This window comes from Pistacia vera, unplaced genomic scaffold (assembly GCF_008641045.1).
Source record: "Pistacia vera cultivar Batoury unplaced genomic scaffold, PisVer_v2 Contig566, whole genome shotgun sequence".
Taxonomy (NCBI): domain Eukaryota; kingdom Viridiplantae; phylum Streptophyta; class Magnoliopsida; order Sapindales; family Anacardiaceae; genus Pistacia; species Pistacia vera.
Window position 1 is genome coordinate 924,267 of NW_022196408.1, and position 25,369 is coordinate 949,635.

A 25,369-nucleotide genomic window follows, 5' to 3' on the forward strand; every position below is an offset into this window, starting at 1 on the left:
TTACTCCTAATTACTAAAATTTTTGGACATTGTTATCCTTGTTCTGAAAACAATGTACCTAGAACATCCTAACCACCTTCTGACAATTGCTAGCCACCACCAGCTACTACCAACCATCACCACTATCGTTGCCGACTATCAGCCTGTCGTTGCTGGAAACAACCAATTTATCTAACTGTTGTTAATGACAACCAGATTGGCACACGATCAACCAAATCCAGTTGGTTATACATCATTACAACTATTGTCAACAGTGGTGGCCGATGTTGGCCTTGGCAGTAGCTTGGTAAATGGGTGTATTTTTGTTAAAATTTAAACTTTTTTCTGGATGGGTTGTTTTAACAAATTTCAAATGTAGAGGGTTAAAAAATAATCTAAATAATAATAATGATATTATAATAATTAAAAAAAAAAACAATTTAATCTATATAACTACCCATTTATTCAACCCAACCAAACTATCAATTAATATACTCACTAATTTATTCCAACATAACCAAACATATATATAACATTCCCAGTATCTTTAAGGTAATATATTTTTCCATTAATATAACATTCTAAGTAATATACAATATTTCTTCAACCAAACACACTCCTAAGATAATATTTTATTTATAAACTTCTTATACAAAGTGATATACTTCCAGATGATAGGATAACTTTAAATTAAAAATAAAGCAACGAATTAAAAAAGATTACATATCAAACATACAAGATTATTAAGTAAGTTTGCATAGAATAGTTTGCACAAATAATTTGTACTAAGAAAGAAATCATCGGTAATCCCTTTTCGGATTTGAAAAAATAATCGCTTACCTCCTCCTGAGCATGAAATCTTAATGATAAAAAATAGCATGACTGTAAAAGATAAATAATGATTTTATGAAATGTGCGTAAAGATAGTGGATGATTTCTAATACTTTTGAGGTTTTGCTGATATTTTTTAAAACTTTGATGGAAGTTAGAATAATAAGCCTATAATAAATTGTAAAGGTCTATATATATAAAAAAAAAAAAAAAATTGTGGGTCATTTTAATTTGAGAATTAAATATTTTTATTCATTTTAACTACATAGAAATTGAGTAAATATCAATTATCAAGTAATTATACTTTATATGTCTTTACAAAAAGAGTAATATTATCCCTATAACCTCTTTTCATAAACTTTCTCTTACAATCTGATGTGACAATTCGTAATTGATTAGCTATAATTTATTGGGTAAGACCCATTGCAAATGGATCAATTATGAATTACCACGTCGAGGTTGTGAGAGAAAGTTTGTAAGAAGAGATTGTACACGTAATATTTTTCTCACAAAAAAAAAAATTAATTATCATAATTAATAATTATATAACTTAGTATATCATCTCAACATTTGGATATAAATATAGATATAGATCATTTGTATATTGTTTGTTAAATAATTACTCGAAGGGTTTTTGTAGGATTTGGACATACATAATTTATAAATTAACATGGTTACCATAGTAAACTAAACAAATGATTAATAAAAACACAATCATTCTCCAGTGGGCAATTGTTCTAGAGTTTTTCCAAAATTTCAATCCATTGTTTCAACTTGATTGCTATATATTATCATATCTCTTTTATATATTTATTTATTTATTCTTTGATAGGTAAAGTTGATCCTTTCTCTTTTTTTTTTTTTTTAATTATTTTAATAATACTGAATTTGATTGACTTATATATAACATCTGGCTACCTTTAATAAAGTGTGCCATTAAAATTTATATTTATCAATTATCGAGAAATTAAATAAGAGGGAAACCTAAAACATCAGCACTTGACAACATCAAACACAAAAATTAAATCCGAATCCCGTAAGTAACTAAGAACTATCCAAATTTCTCCTAAATCAGGAATGAACATTATTTTAGCATATTCTGAAGCAAACATTTTATAACCATAAGTTGATGAAGAGATGGAGAGTTAAACGAGGGAAGCAAGAAACAGCATAAATAGAAAGAGTCTTCTTGTGCATGAAAGCAATGTACACACCATTTGCAGTCATGTTAAAAATCCTTTATATTTTTTCTCTCTTCTTCTTTTCAGGATATGCCAACATATTCTCAAATCCTTTTCATAAATTATTTCCAGATCGTGTTTCGACATTTGAAAATGGACTGAAACCCAAAAAAATCTCCGAACTGGAGTCTGAAAGCAAAGCTATAAGTGCTGATAAAACAGATTACAATGGCAATTGGGAGCTGGTAACCGATAATTCAGGTGTCTCAGCTATGCATGTCATCCTGCTTCCCAAAATAGGGATCGGCCGGAAAAGGCCAGATCGGTGTAATTCAGGCCATTTATGGTCAGAATTTAGGTCGTTGTACAGATTTCGGCTATCACCGGCGGGGGTCGCCGGAATCTGATAAGTTGGGTTGATGGGGGGGTTTTTGTTAATTTTTAAAAAAAAATTAGGGGGCATTTAGTGAAATTAATAACCTTATCGGGTCTAAATTAATTAAAAAGTAGGGTATATTTTTGGAATAGTGTGCTAAACATTATTTGAAGAATAAGATTGGGAATATGAATAAAAATAGGAAGCAAACGCCCCCCAAAAACCCCGTGATATCTCGTTATAAATATTTTTATTTATTTTAACTATATAAAAATTGAGTAAATATCAATTATCAAGTAATTATACTTTATATGTCTTTACAAAAAGAGTAATACTATCCCCACAATCTCTTCTCACAAACTTTCTCTTATACCCTGATGGACAATTCGTAATTGATTAGCTTTAATTTATCGAGTAAAACCCATTACAAACGGATCAATTATGAGTTGTCACATCGAGGTTATGAGAAGAGGTTGTACATGTAATACTTTTCTTACAAAAAAAGATAATTATCGTAAGTAATAATTATATAACTTAGTATATCATCTCAACATTTGGATATAAATATAGATATAGATCATTTGTGAATTGTTCGTTAAATAATTACTCGAAGGATTTTTGTAGGATTTGGATATAGATAATGTTGATGCGTGATTTTAGACACCAACTAATCGACACGTGCGCAACGTTGATTGATCAAGAGGCACACGTGATTATGAGTAACAAGAGAAATAAATGCAATGAAACCCTTTTAAAGTGGTTCGGATGCTAAGGTAGCAAGTCCTACGTCCACTGATTTGTATTAATAAAGTGGGTCAGGTCGTAACAGCGGACTGACTTACAAAATGATTGGCAAGAAAAGTAAATACAAAGTTGACTGAGAGAGAGAGCTAATTTCAAGTGTAAAATAGTCGAATCCCCTTAATAAAGGGGTCTTCCTCTTTTTATAGTGAGGTTAGTGCAAGTAATCATCAGTAAATCTATGGGTTGGTGTGAATGTCAGGAGTAAATCCGGCTTTATGTCACATTTCCCACATTCCAAACTGATTTTACGCGATTTAGACCAGGGAAAAGGACACGTGGGAGCTCCAGAGCTATTGGCAGGCCTGACATGGGTTTACCGTTCTGACAGGAGCAGGTCACCCTCTCATCACGTGATCTCTTACGTCAGCCCTTGATTTTCCAATAGTAACAGATAATTTATAAATTAACATGGCTACCATAGTAAACTAAACAAATTATTAATAAAAACACAATCATTCTCAAGTGGACAATTGTTCTGGAGTTTTCCAAAATTTCAATCCACTGTTTCAACTTGATTGTTATATATTATGGGGTGCGTTTGGTGTAGTATTTTGGATAGGATTTTGAGGATAGTATTGGATTGTTGGATAGAGGAGTATTACGAGGTAAATTTAAAAAATTTATGAAAAAGCCCTTAGGTTTACTAATTTAATTAAAGACCCTACTATATAAAATGACAAAAACACTTCCACCACCTGCAGTGTCAGATTCCGGCCGCCACCGTCGGAATCTGGCCGAAAAATTTTGTTACGGCACAGACCGATCGGATCTGTGCCGTAACACATCATTATGGCCTTTTTCGGCCAGATCCACCACGGATCTGGCCGAAAAAGGCCAGATCTACGGCCTGTTATGGCCATCGACAGCTAGAAAGGCCAAAACGACGGCCAAAGATGTGGCCGTCATTTTCGGTCAACGACGGCCATTTCTTTGGCCGTCGCTGACGACCAGATCTGGCCTTTTTCGGTCAAATCCGTGGTGGATCTGGCCGGAAAAGGCTAGATCGGTGTAATTCCGACCATTTATGGTCAGAATTTAGGCCGTTGTACAGATTCCGGCTATCACCGGCGGTGGTTGCCGGAATCTGACAAGTTGGGTTGATGGGGGGGGTTTTTGTTAATTTTTAAAAAAAAAATCAGGGGGCATTTAGTGAAATTAATAACCTTATGGGGTCTAAAAGTAATTAAAAAAATAGGGTAATATTTCTGGAATAATGTGCCAAACATTATTTGGAGAATAGGATTGGGAATATGGATAAAAATAGGGAGCCAAACGCACCCCTAATAGTTTAATAACAGCCATTCTATGGAATATGGACAAAATGCTTATTGAATTAAATCTCTATATATTTCTAAAAATTTGTATTTATTTTTTTCCATAAATTTAATCTTTGAGTTCCCATACTTTAGATACATACAGTAACATTGGATGCGTTTAGTGTAGTATTTTAGATAGGATTCTGAGGATAGTATTGGATTATTGGATAAGGGAGTATTACGAGGTAAATTTAAAAAATTTATGAAAAAGCCCTTAGGTTTACTAATTTAATTAAAGACCCTATTATATAAAATGACAAAAACACCCCCATCACCTGTAGTGTCAGATTCCGGCCGCCACCGCCGGAATCTGGCCGGAAAATTTCGTTACGGCACAGACCGATCGGATCTGTGCCGTAACGCATCATTATGGCATTTTCAGGGCAGATCCACCACAGATCTGGCCGGAAAAGGCCAGATCCACCACAGATCTGGCCGGAAAAGGCCAGATCTACAGCCTGTTATGGCCGTCGACGGCCGGAAAGGCCAAAACGATGGCCATCTTTGGCCGTCAGCGACGGCCAAAGATGTGGCCGTTGTTTTCGGTCAACGACGGCCATTTCTTTGGCCATCGCTGACGGCTAGATCTGGCCTTTTCCGACCAGATCCATGGTGGATCTGGCCGGAAAAGGCCAGATCGGTGTAATTCAGGCCATTTATGGTCAGAATTTAGGTCGTTGTACAGATTTCGGCTATCACCGGCGGTGGTCGCCGGAATCTGATAAGTTGGGTTGATGGGGGGGTTTTTGTTAATTTTTAAAAAAAAATTAGGGGGCATTTAGTGAAATTAATAACCTTATCGGGTCTAAAATTAATTAAAAAAGTAGGGTAATATTTTTGGAATAGTGTGCTAAACATTATTTGAAGAATAAGATTGGGAATATGAATAAAAATAGGAAGCCAAACGCACCCATGATATCTCTTTTATTTATTCTTTGATAGGTAAAGTTGATCCTTTGTTTTTTATTTTTTTAATTATTTTAATAATACTGAATTTGATTGACTTATATATAACATCTGGTTACCTTTAATAAATTGTGCCATTAAAATTTATATTTATTAATTATCGAGAAATCAAATAAGAGGGAAACCTAAAACATCAGCACTTGACAACATCAAACACAAAAATTAAATCCGAATCCCGTAAGTAACTAAGAACTATACAAATTTCTCCTAAATCAGGAATGAACATTATTTTAGCATATTCTGAAGCAAACATTTCATAACCATAAGTTGATGGAGAGATGGAGAGTTAAACGAGGGAAGCAGGAAACAGCATAAATAGAAAGAGTCTTCTTGTGCATGAAAGCAATGTACACACCATTTGCAGTCATGTTAAAAGTCCTTTATATTTTTTCTCTCTTCTTCTTTTCAGGATATGCCAACATATTCTCAAATCCTTTTCATAAATTATTTCCAGATCGTGTTTCGACATTTGAAAATGGACTGAAACCCAAAAAAATCTCCAAACTGGAGTCTGAAAGCAAAGCTATAAGTGCTGATAAAACAGATTACAATGGCAATTGGGAGCTGGTAACCGATAATTCAGGTGTCTCAGCTATGCATGTCATCCTGCTTCCCAAAATTAACAAGGTACTAATGTACGACGCCACCGTTTGGAGGATATCTAAGATCCAGTTGCCTCCTGAGAAGATGCCTTGCCATCTTGTTAACCCCGAAAAGAATGAGCGAGACTGTTGGGCACATTCAGTCCTATTCGACATTGAAACATCTCAGCTGAAAGCACTTAAGGTTCACCATTTATAAAAAGTAGATTTTTTTTTTTTTTTTTTTTTTTCTGCGAGCTCTATTGTTAATAAAAATATAAAACTTTATTTTGTTTCTTCTGTGATAGCTTGAAACCGACACATGGTGTTCATCAGGAGGACTCACAGTAGATGGAAACTTGGTTAGCACTGGAGGCTATGGAGGCGGAGCTAACACTGCGAGATATCTGACCTCATGTGATACATGTGACTGGAAAGAATACCCAACAGCGCTTGCAGATCCTAGATGGTATTTCTAGTTCTCCATTGCCAATTTCAAAATCTATTCAAAAATCTCTCTCTTTTTGTCCTTTTACAGCTATTATTTATCATTCTTCAGTCTCACATATATATACTTTTTAATGTTTTGCAATATTTTTCTAGTTAGGAGTGGCTTGTTTGCCTTAGCTACCTAGGTCTTCCCTTAAGTATAACTATTTTTAAAAATATTATGATAAATTTTTTTTATTATTTCCACTGAAGGCTCTCTCAATGAAATTATCGGAAAAAACGTTGTTATCCTTTAGTTCTCTGAAATATCTTTATCTTCAAATCCCTACAATGCTACCAACCCAACTTCAGCACAATCGTCTCCCCCAAAACTGAAAATTTATAAGTTAGTTTCAACCATCCATCACCATCAAAATCACAAACCAAATTAAAAGAAAATTATTTGTGGAATAATCCATCCGGAAGAACAGCACAAACAACAAACCCTTTACCAAAAAATGAAAATCAAAACCAATAAAATTTCAAAAATAAAATAAAATAAAAACCCAAAAAGAAGTCCTCATAATGAATGAAGGTTGCAGCTATCTAGGCCTGTCGTAGCGACGACCATGCAATCGATGCCGAGCCTTAGTGTGGTAGCCACAAAGTAGCTACTGGCCAGCTAGCCGAGACAATTGTTACCAAGCATTAATGGCTGGCACAAAACTACAATAAGGTCAACCACCACCTAAGCAACGACTATAGCAAGGCCAGTCGTTGCGTGGGCCTAGCACGACAGCTGCAGCCTGGCAGGGTAGTTGTGACGACAACCGGCCAATAGTCTATTTCCTTCACCTTTTAGTAGTCCCAAAACAGACAATACTCAACCTAAATCAGTGAAGAATAACTTTTCTTCGGTGGCTTTGAGGAAGAACATCCTAGACTACCTTAAGCTTTTCGAATTTACATTCAACCATAACTTTTTTATTTATTTAAAAGACCCTATGTGTTTGGAAACTATATTATAAATACCCCATTTGTCTTATAGACCCTTAAATTTTGATAACTTTATAACCAATACCCCTTTGCTAGGGGTGTTCAAAAGAACCGGTTAAAACCGGAATCGGCGGATACCCTGGGTTTGGTTCCTGTTCCTACCCAGAACCAGTCGTCAATGGGTAGGTTCCGGTTCCAAATTATTGGAACCGTTATTGTGCGGTTCCAGTTCCAGTTCCTATAGTTAGGAACCAGAACCGGAACCAAAACCAGGAACCAGGAACCAGGAACCAAGACTAATATAAAATAAAATTAAAGATTAGGGGGCTTAATAAAAACTTTTGTAGAAAAAGTAATGTGAATACATTTATATTTATATTTCATAACATTTAAGGTAAGTTGGTTTGACTTTTGAGAATCTACCTTTACAAAGTAATGGAGTTTGTAATTTTGAATTTATAATTTGTAATTTTATTTTTGTTAACAAGTGCCAGGTGGGGGGGTATTTGTAAGTTTTTAAGGATTTTTTTAATAATTTTAAAAACTTTGGGGGGTCATGTAATTTTACAGGGTACCCAGAACCGGAACCAGAACCGTTGTTACAGGTTCTGGTTCTGGGTACTTAGGAACCGGAACCGTCGGTTCCGGTTCTGGTTCCAAATTTCAAGGAACCGTCGGTTCCGGTTCCGGTTCCTTCAAAAAGTACAGGGTATCCGAAACCGAACACCCCTACCCTTTGCCTTTGGCCTTTACCCTAACCATGTTACATTCTTGTTAGGATTACATGAGTAGATTATCACATTATCCCTCTTAAAATATGGTTTTAAAATATACATTGCTCATGCTCATCTAAGGGTCGAGTCTCAAAATTGATATTTTCTAAAAGAAAAATTCAAAACACTTTCTCGTAAGACCAAAGTTACCATTTTATCCCTCTGACACTAATAGCAATATAGCAACGTTAGGCAAAGGAGAATCAAGAATGCAATTTTCAAACTTTGAGGGTCTATTTAATAAAAAGTCTTGAAATTGTTATATGAAGAATAATTTTGAAACGTTGGGAGTAGTATTAAACTTTTGAAGTTTTTTATTTTGTGCAATTTTTTTAATAAGTGACGAAAAGTCAAATATGTTTTCCTCCGTTAATTTCACACTACTCGCGTGACGTCTGTCAAGTTGCAAGTTGTTTCACTAGTAAAAGATATATTTGTCTTTGATGAATAGACGACAACCTTTAGGATTAAAATGTGATTAGCTCTTTAAATTCTTATGGTATCATTGCTTTGTCCTCTCCTGTATAAAAAATTTATCTGATACTATTCATTTATATATTTTTTTTTTCTAATGTAATTCTACATTTAAATTTAAACTTATATATTTATAGAAAATCTTAACCTATAAATGAATGATTATACTTTAATTTGCAAGTCTTTTCTTTTTGGTCTAATAGAAACAAAAGTCAACTGTTTTCTTTAAATAAATTTTTTGATCAGTGTTTGTTGCAATTGTTGTGTGATTGAAGGTACTCAACACAGGTAACATTGCCTAATGGTACCTTCATTGTGGTTGGTGGGCGAGGTGCCTTTAGCTATGAATATATTCCACCAGAAGGACAATCCAATAAGAAATCCATCTTTCTCCCCTTACTGAGAGATACCCTTGATAATCTGGATTTAGGCCGAAAAAATGTGTTTAGAATTGAGAATAATTTGTACCCTTTTGTCCACCTCTCTCCCGATGGTAATATATTTATATTTTCCAACAATCGTTCCATCTTGCTCGATCCCAATACTAACAAAGTTGTTCATGAGTTCCCTGTTCTTCATGGTGGATCCCGTAACTACCCGGCATCAGCAATGTCTGTGATTCTTCCTATAAAATTGCACGTGGGTACAAAGGTAATCAATGCTGATGTCTTGATTTGTGGTGGGGCAAAATGGGATGCATTCTATTACGCAGAAGCTAAAAAACAATTCATGCCTGCATTACAAGATTGCGGAAGAATAAAAATCACAAAGAAGAATGCAGTTTGGAAGACTGAAAGGATGCCATCACCTCGTGTAATGGGTGACATGGCTATTCTTCCAACTGGAGATGTGCTAATGGTTAATGGTGCAAAAACAGGTACATCAGCTTGGCATGATGCAGAGGATCCCAACTTAATCCCCGTGCTATATAAGCCTAAAGGACCTAGGGACCAAAGGTTTAAGGAGTTAGCTGCATCTACAATTCCAAGAATGTATCATTCATCGTATGCGGTACTACCAGACGGAAAAGTTCTTATAGCAGGTAGCAACACTAATGATGGGTATGTATATAATGTCAAGTATCCCACGGAGCTTAGGGTTGAAAAATTCTCGCCTCCTTATTTGGATCCTTCATTAGCTTGGTTAAGACTAGAGATCATAGTTCAATCCTCGGATAAGGTGATCTCGTATGGCAAGAGCTTCTCGGTACAAGTGAAGTCAAAGGAGATGTCAACAGTACTAAACATGCATGATATCCGATTGTCCATGTATGCACCACCGTTCACCACACATGGTATCTCAATGAACCAAAGGCTCCTCATCTTAGGTTTGGTAAATGTGGATAACAATGTTGGCAATGGAATTCATACCATTGTAGCAGAGGCACCGCCATCTGGTTCTGTTGCTCCTCCTGGTTATTATCTTTTTTATGTCGTTAATAAAGGAGTGCCAAGCATTGCAATGTGGATCCAGATCAAGTAAATGCTGCATATGTGAGCGTTAACATCTATGCTATATGTTTTTTTTTTCAAACAATTGGAAGTAGAGTACCCTTAGGACACATTGATTATTTGAATTCTTGATTTCACCCCTATGTAACTCTCTTGGAGGTGTGAGATATATATATTTGTGCCACAAAGAAAACCTACAGCCTAAATTGTTCATTTGAAGTCTTTTGTGATTTACTAGTTTAGTTTTAGACCACAATTCTTTTAGTTGTTTTATTTGTTCAATTACAATAATTGGTTTGGTTACATACAAATTATATATAGAATTTGAAGAAAATTATATACTAAATATTAAAATTAGAATATAAATATTTGAAGTGAGACGAAATAGCACAATCACTTACCTGTCATATGGTAGTGGTGGCCATTACGTACTGAGCCTATCGCGGTCTTCATTGTCTTTCAGACCCCATTCTATACGTAGCCACATCCCCTTGCCCCTCGTGGTCCCGCCAAAATTGTCTTTCCCACTTCAATGCTTAACAAAATTATAACGCATCTCCTTCACATTCAAATTAACTGCACTTCATTACTTTTATATTTACATGTAATAAATTGTAAACTTACTTTTTTAATATTATTATTATTATATCACTTTCCAACAAAGTATTTTAATTTGAATTCTTAATTTTACTTAAATATAATAAACAATAATAGCTTGATTTGAAGAGAGAATGATCCAAATTTACTTATATAATATAAGATTTCATATATAAACTTTAAAATTAAATTCTTCCAATATATTTGATACAATTAAATTAAACTAGTCAATATTCATAAAAGTGACCACTAAAGTCTTGATTCAACATAACATATTGTCTTATTAAATAATCGTACGCAATTAGTAAGAATAATCGGAATAAGGCCGACACGTCAAGCAAGACCGATTTAATATTTATCCAAAAAAAGAGTAATTGACAACAATAACCTTCTAGAACTACCAATTCTCTAGCATTTCCTCTCTAGTTTAAGCACAAATATGTAAACAGACAAAACCATCCTTTCATTCCTCTGCACCAAATAGCGTCATTAGTCAACAAGTCAACCTACCTAAACCTAGGCCGAATTCCAAAACTACCCTTGAATTTTGCTCATTTATCCTCTGAACGAAGCCACAGTGTCACCTATCTGTCATGTGCTGCCAAGGTATTCTCTGTGTGGCTTCCAATTCTTCTCTGATACTATTTTAGTTTAAACTTGAACCAAAAAAAAAAGTCGTTCTTTGATCATACTTACGTTTACTGCATCACCAACTCCAATTACGAAACCCTAGCTTTTCTTTCATGATCTGATCCATTGGCCGATCTTAGCCAGCATGGATCGGATCGTCGGTGGCAAGTACAAACTCGGCCGAAAAATCGGTAGCGGATCCTTTGGCGAAATTTATCTCGGTCTGTTTTTTTTTTTTTTTTAATTTAATTTTTTTATCATATACACTGATATGATATTTACATGGTGCTGAATGATCTGGTGGTTTTTTTTTTTTTTTTGTTAATTTACAGCTACGCATGTTGATACGTTTGAGATCGTCGCTGTTAAAATTGTAAGTTTCAGTTTTATCTTAGGTTATTATGTGTGCTCTAGAGTAGAAATTTGTGGATCATGATTGTAGCTGTTTGTGCATTACTATTTCGTATCGTATTTTATATTTGATGAGCTGTTAAGCTTGGGTACACGTGTGATATACTCGTCAGTATTTGCTGTTGCAAAATTCAACCCACTGAGCTGCTAATCGCTTACCAGTAATCATTGTTATTATTATTTTATCAGGAGAATAGTAAAACAAAGCACCCGCAACTGCTTTACGAGGCCAAGTTATACAATATTCTTCAAGGAGGAAGTATGTATTACACTACAATAAACATAGTATTTATTTCTGGGTTTATGAGATGCATAATTGAGACTCGTCAATTCATTTGTTTATTTATTTTTCTAGGTGGAATTCCGAACATCAAATGGTCGGGCATAGATGGGGAGGACAATGCGCTTGTCCTTGATTTGCTGGGACCAAGCCTTGAGGATTTGTTTGTGTACTGTGGTAGAAAGTTTTCTCTGAAGACTGTCTTAATGTTGGCTGATCAAATGGTAAGTTGTTTATAACTTGTAATATATCAGTTTGAGCTTGAAATTGTTTGGTTAGATTGCTGGTAATAGTTTTCGATAAATATGACTTGTTTCAGATTACAAGAATAGAATATGTGCACTCTAAAGGATTTTTGCATAGAGACATAAAGCCTGATAACTTCCTCATGGGTCTTGGACGTAAAGCAAATCAGGTAATTATTTTGCACCATATTCTGACTTGAATTATCTCTTCTATTTTATGTTAAATTTCCATTTCTTCCTGGTGTCTTAAGTTTATGCTTACTCATCAGGTTTACATAATTGATTTTGGACTTGCAAAAAGATATCGCGATGCTACGACTAATCGGCATATACCTTATAGGTAGTTTTTCCATATATTAAACTATGCAATTATTGATTTCCCTCTTACTACTTGACATTGACAACTATGCCCATGTGTTATAACTTGGCTCGTTGATATTAAGAATATTATCACCTAGTGAATGCTAGAAAAGATTTGAGGTGAAAAAAGAGTTCAAAATTCATTTTGCTTTGCACAGGGAAAATAAAAACTTAACAGGGACTGCACGATATGCAAGTTGCAATACACATCTTGGGATTGGTAAGAAGAAAGGGGATATTATTATTATTGTTAATATTTTGTTTGGTAAATCATGCTCTTATCTTTCCTCATTTGTTGTCTTGGTCAGAGCAAAGTCGACGGGATGATTTGGAGTCTCTTGGTTATGTACTTTTATATTTCCTAAGAGGAAGGTACTCGTTCTTTTCTCTGAGGCTCAATAAAACCAACTGTTTTTTAAAGTTAATTTTGACTGTTCTAAATTGTTTGTTGAAGCTTGAAATATGTTGTTGCTTGATCTATTTTATTAGAAGGTATTCTAAAGTTTGAGACCACTTGAAAGGAAAAAGCTTTTTTCAGCTCAAATATTGGGTTTCTGAGTGTGTGTGAAACTGATTCAAATGGTTCTGTGCAGCCTTCCATGGCAGGGGTTAAAAGCTGCAACAAAAAAGCAGAAATATGACAAAATATGTGAGAAGAAGTTATCAACTCCTATTGAGGTTTGTCTTCCATTTACATATGTTGGAGGTATATACTTTGTTTCAAATATAACTTAAGTTGGTGTGCTCTCTTTTCCCTCAGGTTCTGTGCAAATCTCACCCTGTTGAGTTTGCATCATATATCCATTACTGCCATTCTTTGACATTTGATCAGCGGCCTGATTATGGATTCTTAAAGCGTCTGTTTCGTGACTTGTTCGCTCGTGAAGGTATTTGAGGAAATAAATTCAGTGCCTATTATTTGTATTAAGAATTTCCATCTTGTATAAGTTATATATGCAGATTATGACTATATGTGAAGACCAACTTGGTTTGGTGGCCATCCCCCTTTCTGATTAATCATATGTATGCTCATGTTTTGTTATGCTGGATTTAGAATAGGCATTGTTATCAGTGCATGAACATCATGAAAACTGTTGAATGGGTTACTTGGTCTTTTTTTATGTCTCTTGGGACACTATTGGTAAATGGAGTAGAAGAATGTATTGAATATGGCAAAGAAGGTTTCAGCCTTTTGGCCGAATTGCGTTTAAGATTCTCTTCAACTGACCTTAGTGTTTGATTAGAATTCCAATTCCTGCCTAGATGGTGGAAAGGAGCAGGGAACAAATTTGAGTCGAATTGTAATTTATATTTCTCATGTTATGCCAACTTTCTGGTGCAAATTAATGATTATTCAAGTACTTCTTGGGCAGGATATGAATTTGATTATATTTTTGATTGGACCATCATAAAGTTCCAGCAGGCACAGAAAAGTAGAAGTCAGCCTCGATTATCTGTTAGTACCATTTTTTGCCTGTATTCTATTTCTAATTGAAATTCATTTTCCACATTTTGGTGTCTTTCTAGGATTTGTGGATTCGGTTTATTATATTTCTATGTGAGCTACATTTTAAGGAATTCAGTAGTTACTTGTGGTTCAGAATTCAGATATTTTCGAGTTTGTGACTGTATACTTTAATGTATTACAGCCAGTTCCTGGGGGGAGCAGCAGTCATGCAATGCCAGTGGATATCAATCACAAAGGTTAGATCAGATAGCATCTGGAATGACATGTTGTGGTTTGAGACAGTTAGCTGTTGGAATTTTGAAGTTTAGAAGAACTGTAATAAGTTGAAAGCAGAGAATACAATAATCTTTGCTTATAGATCTGGTATTATTTATTGGCTGTATTCAACTTTTCCTGACTTTATTTTGGTGCTAAATTTGGTCTTGATGGTACCAATTTAGTGCACAAGTGGCATTAAGGTTAAGACTTGAACTGTTTCTGTCTTCTTTGCAGCATGTTCTAAACCTTTTTGTTAGAAGATATTTTTCTAATTATAAGTTTATTAATAACTAAATGATGTTTCCATTTTTTAGTTGTTTTTGCAACTGGAGATGTTTTGGGATTAAGAACATGATTAAAATTAAACAGAAGAAAGTATGACAACTTTCCTTCTCATCTCTTCTTTTTCAACTCTATGCAATTAAGCATTGCAACTTGTTTTGGGATCAACTGAAGATTCAATTTTACACATATTTGTGCTTACATGTTCAAGTGCATCTCGCTCATTTCTTAGGTGCTGGAGAAGTGATTGATTAACAAAGAGTTTCTCATTTTTATTATTTTTGCAAAAAAAAAAAACACTACTCTTGAGTAAAATATGTCTCTGTTAAACTAAATAATGAAAGCATTTGGAAGACACATTTTTGGTGCTGATTGAACTGTAATATATTTTAATTTAACAAGGTTCCTCTAAGATGGAAATCAAGCTAAGGCTGTTAAGCTATTGAGTGTAGGCAATTAATGAGTTTATCATTTTAACTCACTAATTAAAACTGATGCTGTGATGTGTTTATTCTTTAATTGGCAGGAGGTGTTAATGGTCCACACGCAGCTGACATCACAGAGCACATTCGGTCAAGCAATGTAACTGGTCCTGGCACACGCGGGCACTTCAGATCACCTATGGGCAAGCATTTGAGTCCTGACTATACTGTCGACAAGAATGTAAGTTGTCCAAATTTATTTATTCCCCATGAAGAAAATTAAATATACTATTTGACTGATCTAGACCTAGATATTTCAAATAGGTATTTGTTGATGAATTTGATTGTTGCAGATTGTGAGTGATGCACACATGCCATCCACTTCTTATTCACTTGCTGGTGCCTCAAAAAGAAACACCCCAAAACCCGTGATACCCACTGAAGCATCAAATCCTGGTCACGGACACAGCAGCAAGGTTGGTCCTTCAAGTAGTTGGATTTCATCATTGCAGCGTATTTCTTCTGCAAAGTGATCAAATGGTAACTTATCTGGTTCATACACTGATGTGTTTTACGGCTGCAAAAAGAAAAAAAAAAAAATTGGAAAAGGCATCATTTTGCTTTAAGTTGGACTCTTTCTTATTGCAGAAAGTGCTTGTATCCTCTTGTTCACCAGTGTTGTTGACTAAATATTCACCAGTATGCTTTTAGCTATGGATTTGGTCAAGAAGATGTAGAGTTACATTTATGGAGCAGGAAATGTGTGGTGATTTGATGTTATGTTTTCCATTATGTATCTGGTTGAAAAGTTGCTATCGATGCACTCATGACAGCTGCAAATGTGCTGCTAATTTGAAGAATTGCATTTATGAATGCGAGCTCACATTGTTTTCTCTTAAGGTGACTACAAACACATTGGTTGTTATATGAGACACATATTCCGAAAGCTTGGTTACTGTGGTGTACATAGATGTCATGAATGATTTATAGCAACCTTGTAATTTATGGTTCTATGTAACACGAGTTATATGTGAAAGATTTATTTTTCTCCTTGATAATTTGTTTAGCTTTCTTCATATGGCTTTCAACAAAAATTTTGTTTTACTTGACTCATGATTATGATTTTCTGGTGTACTCTTGTTATTTTAGTGACTGTTGGACAGTGTCATAGTTATTGGGGGGCTTTATTAAACCTTCATAACTAAATCTGACTAAAACACAACTTCGTAGTAATTAGTAATATCTATTATGATAATTTGTATTGTCGACCCTTATTATTTCATTTACTTGGGTTCAGCTAAGTTATCTCTTGCAAGGTGGCAGCTGGCAGGTCAATCAAGATGTATTGCAGAAATTCTGTCTACTGGAAGAAAATTTTATGGCTCAAAGAGAACCATCTGTAGAATTTAAATATTTTTTGTGATTTTAGTCTTTAGTTGGCACTGGGCACATATTCTGTTCATTCTAGCATGACTGTTGTACTGATTTACATTTACGATAAGAGATTGCGGAAATCTTTTGAGTTTGAATTAGATTTAACAGATGATTTTTCTTTCTAGTTTATTTGAAAATTTTTGCTTTATGTTTTGATGATAGGCAAGGTACATGTCTAATCTGATTGATGTAGCTATATGTGACTTTGTGGTGTTATGGTCTTGATTTTATCTATCCTTAAACTCACTTTATGTTTCTATTTCATTCGCTTCTCAATTTGGTGATCAGAGAAATCATTTTAAAGTATTTATTTACAATTTTCAATTATATTTCCTGTTACATCCGGAAGTTTTTATCTGTAGTTGCATGCTTATCAGATGTATCTTTTTTATTCAGAACAGACTTCTAAAAGAAATTTTATATGACAAAACAGTGCATTTTGCAGAAGAATCCTACATGTGTCCTGGCACCTGCTTAAAGATTGATGAAGAATATTGATGTCTTTAGCTTCAGAGTATTATTCTTGCAATGATATTTTGTTTTCTGACATTGCTTTCTAGACTGTTTTTTTTTTAATCCAAGTAGCATCACAATTGACTCAAGTAATAAGTTAAGATCAAGATTATTATATGGTTCCATTCTTTTGGGACGATGAGTAGTTTCCATTTTTTATTTTATTTTAATAATTCTAAATAACACTTTCAATTATCAGTTAATACTTTGTAATTTGCAGGATTGTTTTATATCTTCATTGTTGTGCGAAGGGTGGGGATATGACAGGGAAATACTGTTTAGGGATGGCATTTGAAGACCATAGAACACGTCTATGGTTATTTGTTGTTGAGGAAGAGGCTACATAACTACTGATTTGAGGGAAGATTGCTTGAAGTAATAATGGTTTTATGGTTAATGTCTTTTGTAGGTTCAGATTTGTCAAATTCTTACAGCATCTATGAAGTAAATGTTTCAAGTTTCCCCTCGTAAGATAGATCTTTCTGATGCAAAGAGGAAATGCCTTTGTCTATCATACAGTATTAAACTTTCAAGGTGAGAATTGTGTGTTTGAGTGGAATAACTTGGAAATAAAGGGAAGGGCAGGAGGCCAGAGTGACAAGGTCTGGCAAGTATAACTTAGAAGTGCAACTATATGAATTCAGATTGCAGGTGCCTACCAGATTTGAGAAAGAGAGGAGATTGATAGTGTTTGTAGGTCATGTTTCAGGGTTCTGCTGATTTTTGAAGAGCCCTCGGGAGTATAAATTTATAAATCAATTAACATGCTTTGTCCAATTGAGAGATCTAATAGCTGCATCTATATTTTCCTAGCATGGCAGGGTTATTAATCTACTGATTTTTTTCCTGGAGCTCATTTTGGATTCCTGAAAACAGATCAGTTAGGGACCCTTACAGTGATTAACCCTTAAAAAAAAAAAACCCAACCATACAATACTACATTCAGGTGTATTGAGTTATCACATAAATGCTATAGCAGAGAGATGTTCAGCTTTTTCCTGGATTACTGAGTTGGATGCTTCTGTAATTGTCTTGATATAAGTGTGTGGAGGAAGTGTGCTGCCATCGTTAGGCTTAGCAAGATTTTTTGGAACTTTTATCATTGTTATATTTCTCTCACAAGGGACTGTTTTCGTGCTGATATTCTCAGGAACTATTTTGTTCTATCTGAAATTTGGACAGGAATTAGTTCATAAGTTTTGCCAAGCTTAACTGGGAGACCTGATTTTCAGTTTCAGTGAAATGGTTGATTCATGTTAAAGGTTAGTGGTTGCATGAAGCCCGCTTAAATGCAATTATTAATAATTTAATATGCCATTTTTGTTCTTTATTTGAAGGTGCCATCTACTTTCTCTTGGGAATTTTTGTAATTGACAGGAAACAAGAGAGGGAATTAAGTCGGTGTGAATTCCAAGAGGTTAGTCTAACGGTCAAGAAAGTTTGTTCCTTTCATTGATTTCTTCAGTTCGAACCTTGGGATCACTTACCACATTTGTGATTTATCTTGGAATATTGGGTTTGTAAGGTATTCAATGGGCTTTAAAGATTAGTCAAAGTCCACGTAAATTGGTCAAAATACTTCAATCATAAAAAAGATAAAAAAAAATGTAGGCATGCCTTTAGTGGCCACCTATTTTACATAATGCGGTGTGGTATCAATGTTTTAAAACTTGGTCTGGCCCGATCGGATACATTGCATTATGCAATGTTTTAAAACCTGGCTTGATCCAGCCTGATCGGTTTAACTGGTTGGGGCTTTTGAAGAGAAATTGTTGATGAGTGTAATGGTGGCGACTGTTATGGATTTTCGCAAGTGTACGAAATCCTACAAGTAATAAAGTGTATGAATATGGATATCGAATCCAAGGAAATTATTATTATCAATTATCAAATTAAACTATCATATTACTATTTGATTAATCCAAATTGTATCAAAGAAAATCTAAATTAAATTAACAATTGAAATTGAAAGAATTGAAAAGAAAACAACTAAAATAAATCTTTGGGTTTAAAGCAAGATGACTAGACCTATAGCATAGATTTCACACTAACTTTTATTCATATGTATTGATCACTTGTGCTAATTTTATAAAGCACTTTTTAAAGGTCAAACCCAGTAAATTTACAATAAATTTATCTCGAACAATTATCAAATTAACTCTTAATTATTAACTTGAATTATCTCTAATCAGATTTAAACAATTGGAGATTATTACGCTTTATGAAGTTTATCAGAACCTCAAAAGTCGCAGTAACCTATCTCTAGCATTAGTTCAACCTATGGTTTTACTACCGTAGATCAACTAAGTATTATCTCTCGATTTCAACTTAGTCCATTAATTCATTCAATTTTTGGGCCCTTAAGAATAAAAAACATTAGGCATAATAATAAAATTTAGAAATAAATCTTAATAAAAATCAACATAAATAAATCACCACATAATCAATAAATTGGGCTACATCTTAGCTTTAGAAAATAAATTTAGCTCATAATAAACATAAAAGAAACAATCATCTTTATTAAAATAATCAACATGAGTTTGTAAGAAAGAAACAAAAAGAACTTCCCTATATTGTGAATCAAAGCTCTAGAAATTCTAACACTTTTCTTCTCTACAGGTTTTCCTTCTCTTATTCTCCCCAAAGAATCTCCTAAACAATGTTAAAAGACTTTTATTTGTATCCCAAAGGGTTATGGTTTTATTTTTCTTAATTCTATTTAGTTTAGGACTCTTAAACCTTATTTTCCTAATAAAAAACGGAAGAAAGATTTCCTACTGTCGTGACTGTGCCTTGACATTGTGCTGCGGCGCGATTGATTGTAGACAGTGTTGCGGCATAGTGACAATTTCCTCTTCTTTAGTTCAAATCTCGCATCATTCCTCGGCACTCCAAAGATGACAATTTTTTAGCACGATAACGATGGAATCTGAAGAAGTGGTAAACATATGAAATGTAGCCATTTGAATCAGCTTTCCAACAGTCAAAGAATCGTCTTAATCCGAGGTCTAAAGCTCTAGTTATTGTCTAAACACCGAGGCGTGCTCAAATTGGAGCGTAATCTATAATATCTTCTTTACTTCAAAACTTCATAACTTCTTCAATTCAACTCCGATTCTCAATCTATTTGTTTCTACTCATCACTCATTCCATTGCCGATATGATTCTTCATCCGAGCATAACATTTAGCACTAATAACCTAACAAACACTCAAACATATTTGTGATCTCATAAAAGACAATTATAAAAATATTAAGCAATTTTACCAAATTAAGTCTAACTTTTCACAAATAATCCCCATAAACTACTAAGTAAATATGTATTTTCAAGCTTTTATCAGCGATGGAATTGATTTTCGATAAGTAAATCGATCGAAAATCGAAAAAAAATTGGCGACAGTAACAACTAGCTTTTGTCGGCGATTAGCAAGGCTAACAGGAGTGGAGTGAGGTGGGTTTTGGTCGGAAGGAAAATGAGAGTATTTTCGAGGTGATGGGGAGGATTGTCGACACTGGCGTCAGTGAAATTTGATTGAAATCGAACCGATATCAACCAGATCTTGGATAGATTTTAAGAGGAATGAGCTCGAGGGACAATTGGAGTTCCATTTGAGGTGTCGTCGCTATTTGAACTATGTTTGCTAAATTTCAGGGACTTAATAATTATTTTTAAGAGTGTATATTTGATCACCGATTAAACTAGTCAACCTAAGACCAAGCAATTTTGCCGGTTTTACCTCGAGTTAGGTTTTAAAACATTGGCATCATGTACGAAATTTCAGATTTTCTTTTTCTTCCAATTTTTGTTTGGTTAGCTAAAATTTTAAACAGGCTAACGAAACAAGGGACCTCTACCAGTAATGGATTTTTCTTCCAATTTATTTACACTTCAATCCTCCAGTTTACATGCTTAAGAGTAAATGAAAAACAAGGAAAACCCAGCACAGTGTTTTGGGCAAAACACACTATTAACTACCACTAATGAATTTGATTAAAGACTAAAAAAATTGCTTACAGTTTTACATCGACAGTATCTCACAGCTGATACACAAGTTCCCTTCAAATCAGCGGTATTACTCGAACACTTAATATTCAGCTTCAGAATGATGCCAATCCCAAGTATTACAGCAAAAATGCAAAGCTGAAATTCATGCTCTGATTGAGACACAAAGCACAGATGATCCAACATATTTCAGATCTCCTCGGTTGTAAAACTGAATATGGTATTGTGTTAGGCAGCAACAACATTTAAAGAACTAATCAAAGTCTTAAGAAATTTACACATACTATACCTTATGAAAAGAAACGAATTAGTTGCATCTATTAGACAAGTTAGGCAGAAGCAGCAACTCTACTAGCTGAGTCATTTTTTAAATGCAAATATCGGCCTGTTAAATCCAGTTTTGCTGTCTGATAAGCCATCAGAAGTGATGACTTCCACCCTTCTAAATCCAATCTGCAAAAACTCAATCATGTAAGCATCTTAACATAAAACTCTGATAATATGGCCGGCATAAAATCTCCCTAAACCCTAAGTGTTTCATTCAGCAAACGACGTCAAACCTCAATACTGCCAAGTGTTAAAAGAACAAAAACATAATACATACCTTATCCAGAAGAATTTCCTGAAACTGCTCTGGATGGAAGACAATATTTTGATAATTGGTTGCAGTGGTCTGCACAAGTAAAAAGTGTCACTTCGTAAGATATATTTCACAACAAAACATAAAATTAATGAAATGCCCTGAAAAGTGATATTGTTATCCTAATTCAATATTTGAAAGCTTTTGTCTTGTAAAAATTTCAGTGGTCATAAGCAGAGCCGAAAGGAGAACTAAATAATGGAAAGTTTCCAATGATCACACCCTGATAGACCTATCTTAACTTATTGTTTCCCCATCCACCCTGATCAGAAGCCATGACCCTCATTATACGGTTGCTATTTACATTTCTGGTTTTCAGCAACCATTTTGACAGAATTATTGATTAAAAAAAAAAATAATATTTTTATTTTATTTTGTTCTTTTTTTTTTTTTTTTTATTTTTAATTAAAATCGACATCCAAAAGAATTAATACCTCTGACACACGACGGTTCTTTTCATATGATCGCCAAGGTTGAGGTTCCAACACAAAAATGCCACCCTGCTCACAATGAAAGTAAATTCTCAATATACAGTTCACAAGGCCATTTCATAAGCCAAGAGGCAATGTTACATAACCATGACTATCCTTAATAGAGGTATGAAAACTTTTTTTTTTTAGCACAAGGGATGCAACAATTACCGGATGAAGAAGTCTCCATATCTTTGTAAACAAAGTTATCAATCCATCATCACCCCAGTTTAAATGTATCCATTTCGTTACACTCAAACTGCATTGCAGAAGATAAATCCATTTCATCACGTGTGCAGCATATCAAAGTTAACTGAATATGAAATCATAAATGTGAACTTGTGGTTGGCCATGAAAGGCAAATAAAATTCATTCTCTAGATAAAAGTAACAGTAAGGAATAATCCAGAGTACAACACAAAAATGCATGCATTAAAAAGAAAAATGAAACATTTCATCAAACAATGAGATTAACTCATCCACATAAAGTAAGATAATCTTAACTTATGCAAAAATCAAGTGAGGAAAAAATAGAAACAAGAAGAAGACTTAAATACATGAGCATACAAATGCAAGCACGTATTAACAATGGGGAGCAGAGGCAATAATCTTGTCATTTTCAATCCAAAATTACAAAAGAAAAAACACATAATTTACAAATAATAATAATAATAATAGTGACAACAGAGTGCTCTTATAAACATACAAGAATACCACTTTGTGCATTTGTTCTAGATTAAACTTACACCACTTAATTTACCAAATCCCCACAAGTTCCAAAAGGCACAGCAGCATTATCCAGGAATTAAATAATTCATAAACTGACCAGTAGGATTTCTACTCATTATAGTTTTAGATAAAAAATCTGGCTGTGCCGGTCATTCTGGAGACAGAGAACACCAATCAATTAGGAAAAAGAGGAAAGAGAGGGAGAGAGAAGAATTTCGTAGTTGCATAAAAAAATTTCAGAAAAATTCTGTCGATCATTTTATGTGAAATCTTGAAATGAAATTACTTCTTACTCAAGTATTTTAGCCTAGCTCTCTCGTTTCGATATTCCTTAAACTTCTGCCACACAAGTAAACGTTTTTGTTGGAGGTAAACAGAACAAATAAGAACTTACCACAGAATTGTATCATATTGCATCTCTAATGGATGCCGACTATGAACAAAATTTTCTTGTTGGAAAGAAACTATTTCATGTAGATCCCTTTCTACGGGAGGAGAACAATCTTTTGAAACTTCCTCCTCTTCTGCACTGGACATAACCGTTACACCACGCTGAGGACCATCTGTATTCCCTGGAACATCCAATCTGGAAGCCTGGGCACGTTTTCTTTCATCCTTTTCCATTTTCACAATTTTCCTAAGGTGCCAATATGCATCCTCAATTCGATCTGCAGGATTACAAAAAGACACATTAGATGTCATCACAATTTCAACATTTAGCACTTCATATCCATAGGGTGTGTAGACCCATTAACTGGAACTGCAAACAAAGAGCCATTACTGACCCCCTACTCAACCAACAAAGATTTGTAACCCAAAATCCAATGCAGGCATATCAAAACATACTAATGTATTTCTATTGTAACACACATCTAGACAAAATACACTACTTTGATCATTACAATTCATATACTCAAAATACACTATTGGAGGCTAACTCAGCTTTGAAGAGTCTTGTGAAATGTGTTCATTACAATTCATAGACTCGTTTGGCCAACATGCTTATCATATCAATCAGAAATTCTGGAATAATCAAAATCTTACTGGAATCAATGTCAACTCACAATACTCCGGCACTGAAACTTTTTTGCTGCACAGGAAAAAAGAAAATTATCTCTTAAAAAAAAAAATTAATCAAGTTTTTATTATAAATTATTTAAAAAAAATTCCCATTGAATAGTTAAAATGCCGCTGTTCAACCGATGTCAGACAGTTTTTGCCTTGAAACCACTCCTCCTTAAAAACCTTAAGACGCGGATCTTCATCTAAGCCCTCACCAATCTGAACAAAACACACATCAAACTCAACTCTAAAATTCGAAAGAAGAATGAAAAGGAGCAAGTAGTTACCCGATAGCCGTATAATTTTGTAATTTCCGAATGGAAAAACTTCTGGCGTTTCCTCTTCTTCACTTGTTGAGCTATATCACCTGCTTTCTTTTCTTCAACTTTGGTGCTGCTGCTCTCCATGTTTTTCTTCTGTGAAGTATGGTTAGGGTTTATTAAGTTTATAAAATAATATATTTACAATAATTTTCCCACCCTAGTTTGACAATAGTATTCCTTATTCCTAACGGAGGGTAAACGTTGATGGTCTTCAGTGAGGGTATCAGTATTTTAACGCCAACCTTGGGTGGGTACATGTAATGCGTCGTTTTTAAAAACAGACCTGTCATAATGATGCGATTCTGGACTTGTTCCATTTCCGTTTCTTTTTTTTTTTAAGATTTATTTTTTTACTTATGTGAGAGTGAGATACTTAATATCAATACTGAATTTATTGTAATTTAAAAAAATTAAATTTTATTGATGAGTTTTGAGGATTTTATAGTTTTTTATCTTTGAAAAGGTTTTTTTTTTAAATATATTTTAATAGATTTTTGATATTCTTATGTTTTATGTGTAATATCATATATTTATATTAGGTGATCTCAGAAGATCCATTTTATTAATTAACAAAAATGTTACACTCATAATCTCTTCTTACAAACTTTTTCTCACAACCCAACGTAAATTTGAATTAGTCAGTTCATATAGGTTTCCACATGAGTTCACCTGATAATTGAGTTGATTAATTAGGAGATGTCATATAAGATTGTAAAAGAAAGTTTGGTTATAGGCGTAACTTTTTTTTATTGAACTTACAATTACAGTTTTAAAGAGATGGATTTCCATTAAAAAAAAAAAAAAAAAAAGAATTTTGACTGTCATGCTGGGCATTTGGCATTGCCATATCTTGTTTATTGTAGATTTTATATAAGTATTTCAGACATTATATAATATAAATAATTATATATATCCACTAAAAATTGTATTAAAAGTAATAAATATTTTCATAAATGCTATTTAGAAATATATTAACATATTTCAAATTCAAATCTTTTCTCGAAAAATATTATCTCAACTTTTTTTCAATACCTTATAAAAGGGTCTAAATAGTGTACCAATCAAACTGAAATTGTTATTTTTTTTT

The 25,369-nt window shown here is 33.9% G+C and overlaps 2 protein-coding genes and 1 pseudogene across 4 annotated transcripts; 2 read left to right on the forward strand and 1 right to left on the reverse strand.

Moving 5' to 3' along the window:
* The first annotated feature begins 5,798 nt into the window (after positions 1-5,798).
* Positions 5,799-10,188, forward strand: LOC116108513 (aldehyde oxidase GLOX1-like). Its single transcript, XM_031394752.1, has 3 exons — positions 5,799-6,239; positions 6,343-6,503; positions 8,982-10,188. Exons 1-3 carry the CDS (start codon positions 5,799-5,801, stop codon positions 10,186-10,188), a joined length of 1,809 nt encoding a protein of 602 aa, XP_031250612.1.
* Positions 10,189-11,356: 1,168 nt separating this feature from the next.
* LOC116108528 (casein kinase 1-like protein 3) lies at positions 11,357-17,474 on the forward strand. Of its 3 annotated transcripts, none has more exons than XM_031394766.1 (15): positions 11,357-11,605; positions 11,717-11,757; positions 11,985-12,054; positions 12,151-12,299; positions 12,395-12,490; positions 12,590-12,660; positions 12,839-12,900; positions 12,989-13,052; positions 13,274-13,358; positions 13,441-13,567; positions 14,054-14,136; positions 14,330-14,384; positions 15,215-15,351; positions 15,464-15,650; positions 17,278-17,474. In XM_031394766.1, the coding sequence occupies exons 1-14, from the start codon at positions 11,530-11,532 to the stop codon at positions 15,641-15,643; spliced, it is 1,296 nt and encodes a 431-aa protein (XP_031250626.1). In that variant the 5' UTR covers positions 11,357-11,529; the 3' UTR covers positions 15,644-15,650; positions 17,278-17,474. The 3 variants fall into 3 exon arrangements, with proteins under 3 accessions (XP_031250626.1, XP_031250625.1, XP_031250624.1); XM_031394765.1 differs by lacking the exon at positions 17,278-17,474 and adding an exon at positions 16,408-16,786; XM_031394764.1 differs by lacking the exon at positions 17,278-17,474 and having other exon boundaries at positions 15,464-15,705.
* Positions 17,475-20,967: 3,493 nt separating this feature from the next.
* Positions 20,968-24,599, reverse strand: LOC116108514 (annotated as a pseudogene).
* Between the last annotated feature and the right edge of the window lie 770 nt (positions 24,600-25,369).

Bases quoted from the DNA above. Each gene is read 5' to 3' on its own strand.
- LOC116108528 (XM_031394766.1), top strand. From the start codon at position 11,530: ATGGATCGGATCGTCGGTGGCAAGTACAAACTCGGCCGAAAAATCGGT. The intron at 11,758-11,984 runs GTAAGTTTCAGT...TTATTTTATCAG, and splicing joins AGATCGTCGCTGTTAAAATT to GAGAATAGTAAAACAAAGCA. The intron at 12,901-12,988 runs GTAAGAAGAAAG...TGTCTTGGTCAG, and splicing joins CAATACACATCTTGGGATTG to AGCAAAGTCGACGGGATGAT.
- LOC116108513 (XM_031394752.1), top strand. From the start codon at position 5,799: ATGTACACACCATTTGCAGTCATGTTAAAAGTCCTTTATATTTTTTCT. The intron at 6,240-6,342 runs GTTCACCATTTA...CTTCTGTGATAG, and splicing joins CTCAGCTGAAAGCACTTAAG to CTTGAAACCGACACATGGTG. The intron at 6,504-8,981 runs GTATTTCTAGTT...GTGTGATTGAAG, and splicing joins GCGCTTGCAGATCCTAGATG to GTACTCAACACAGGTAACAT.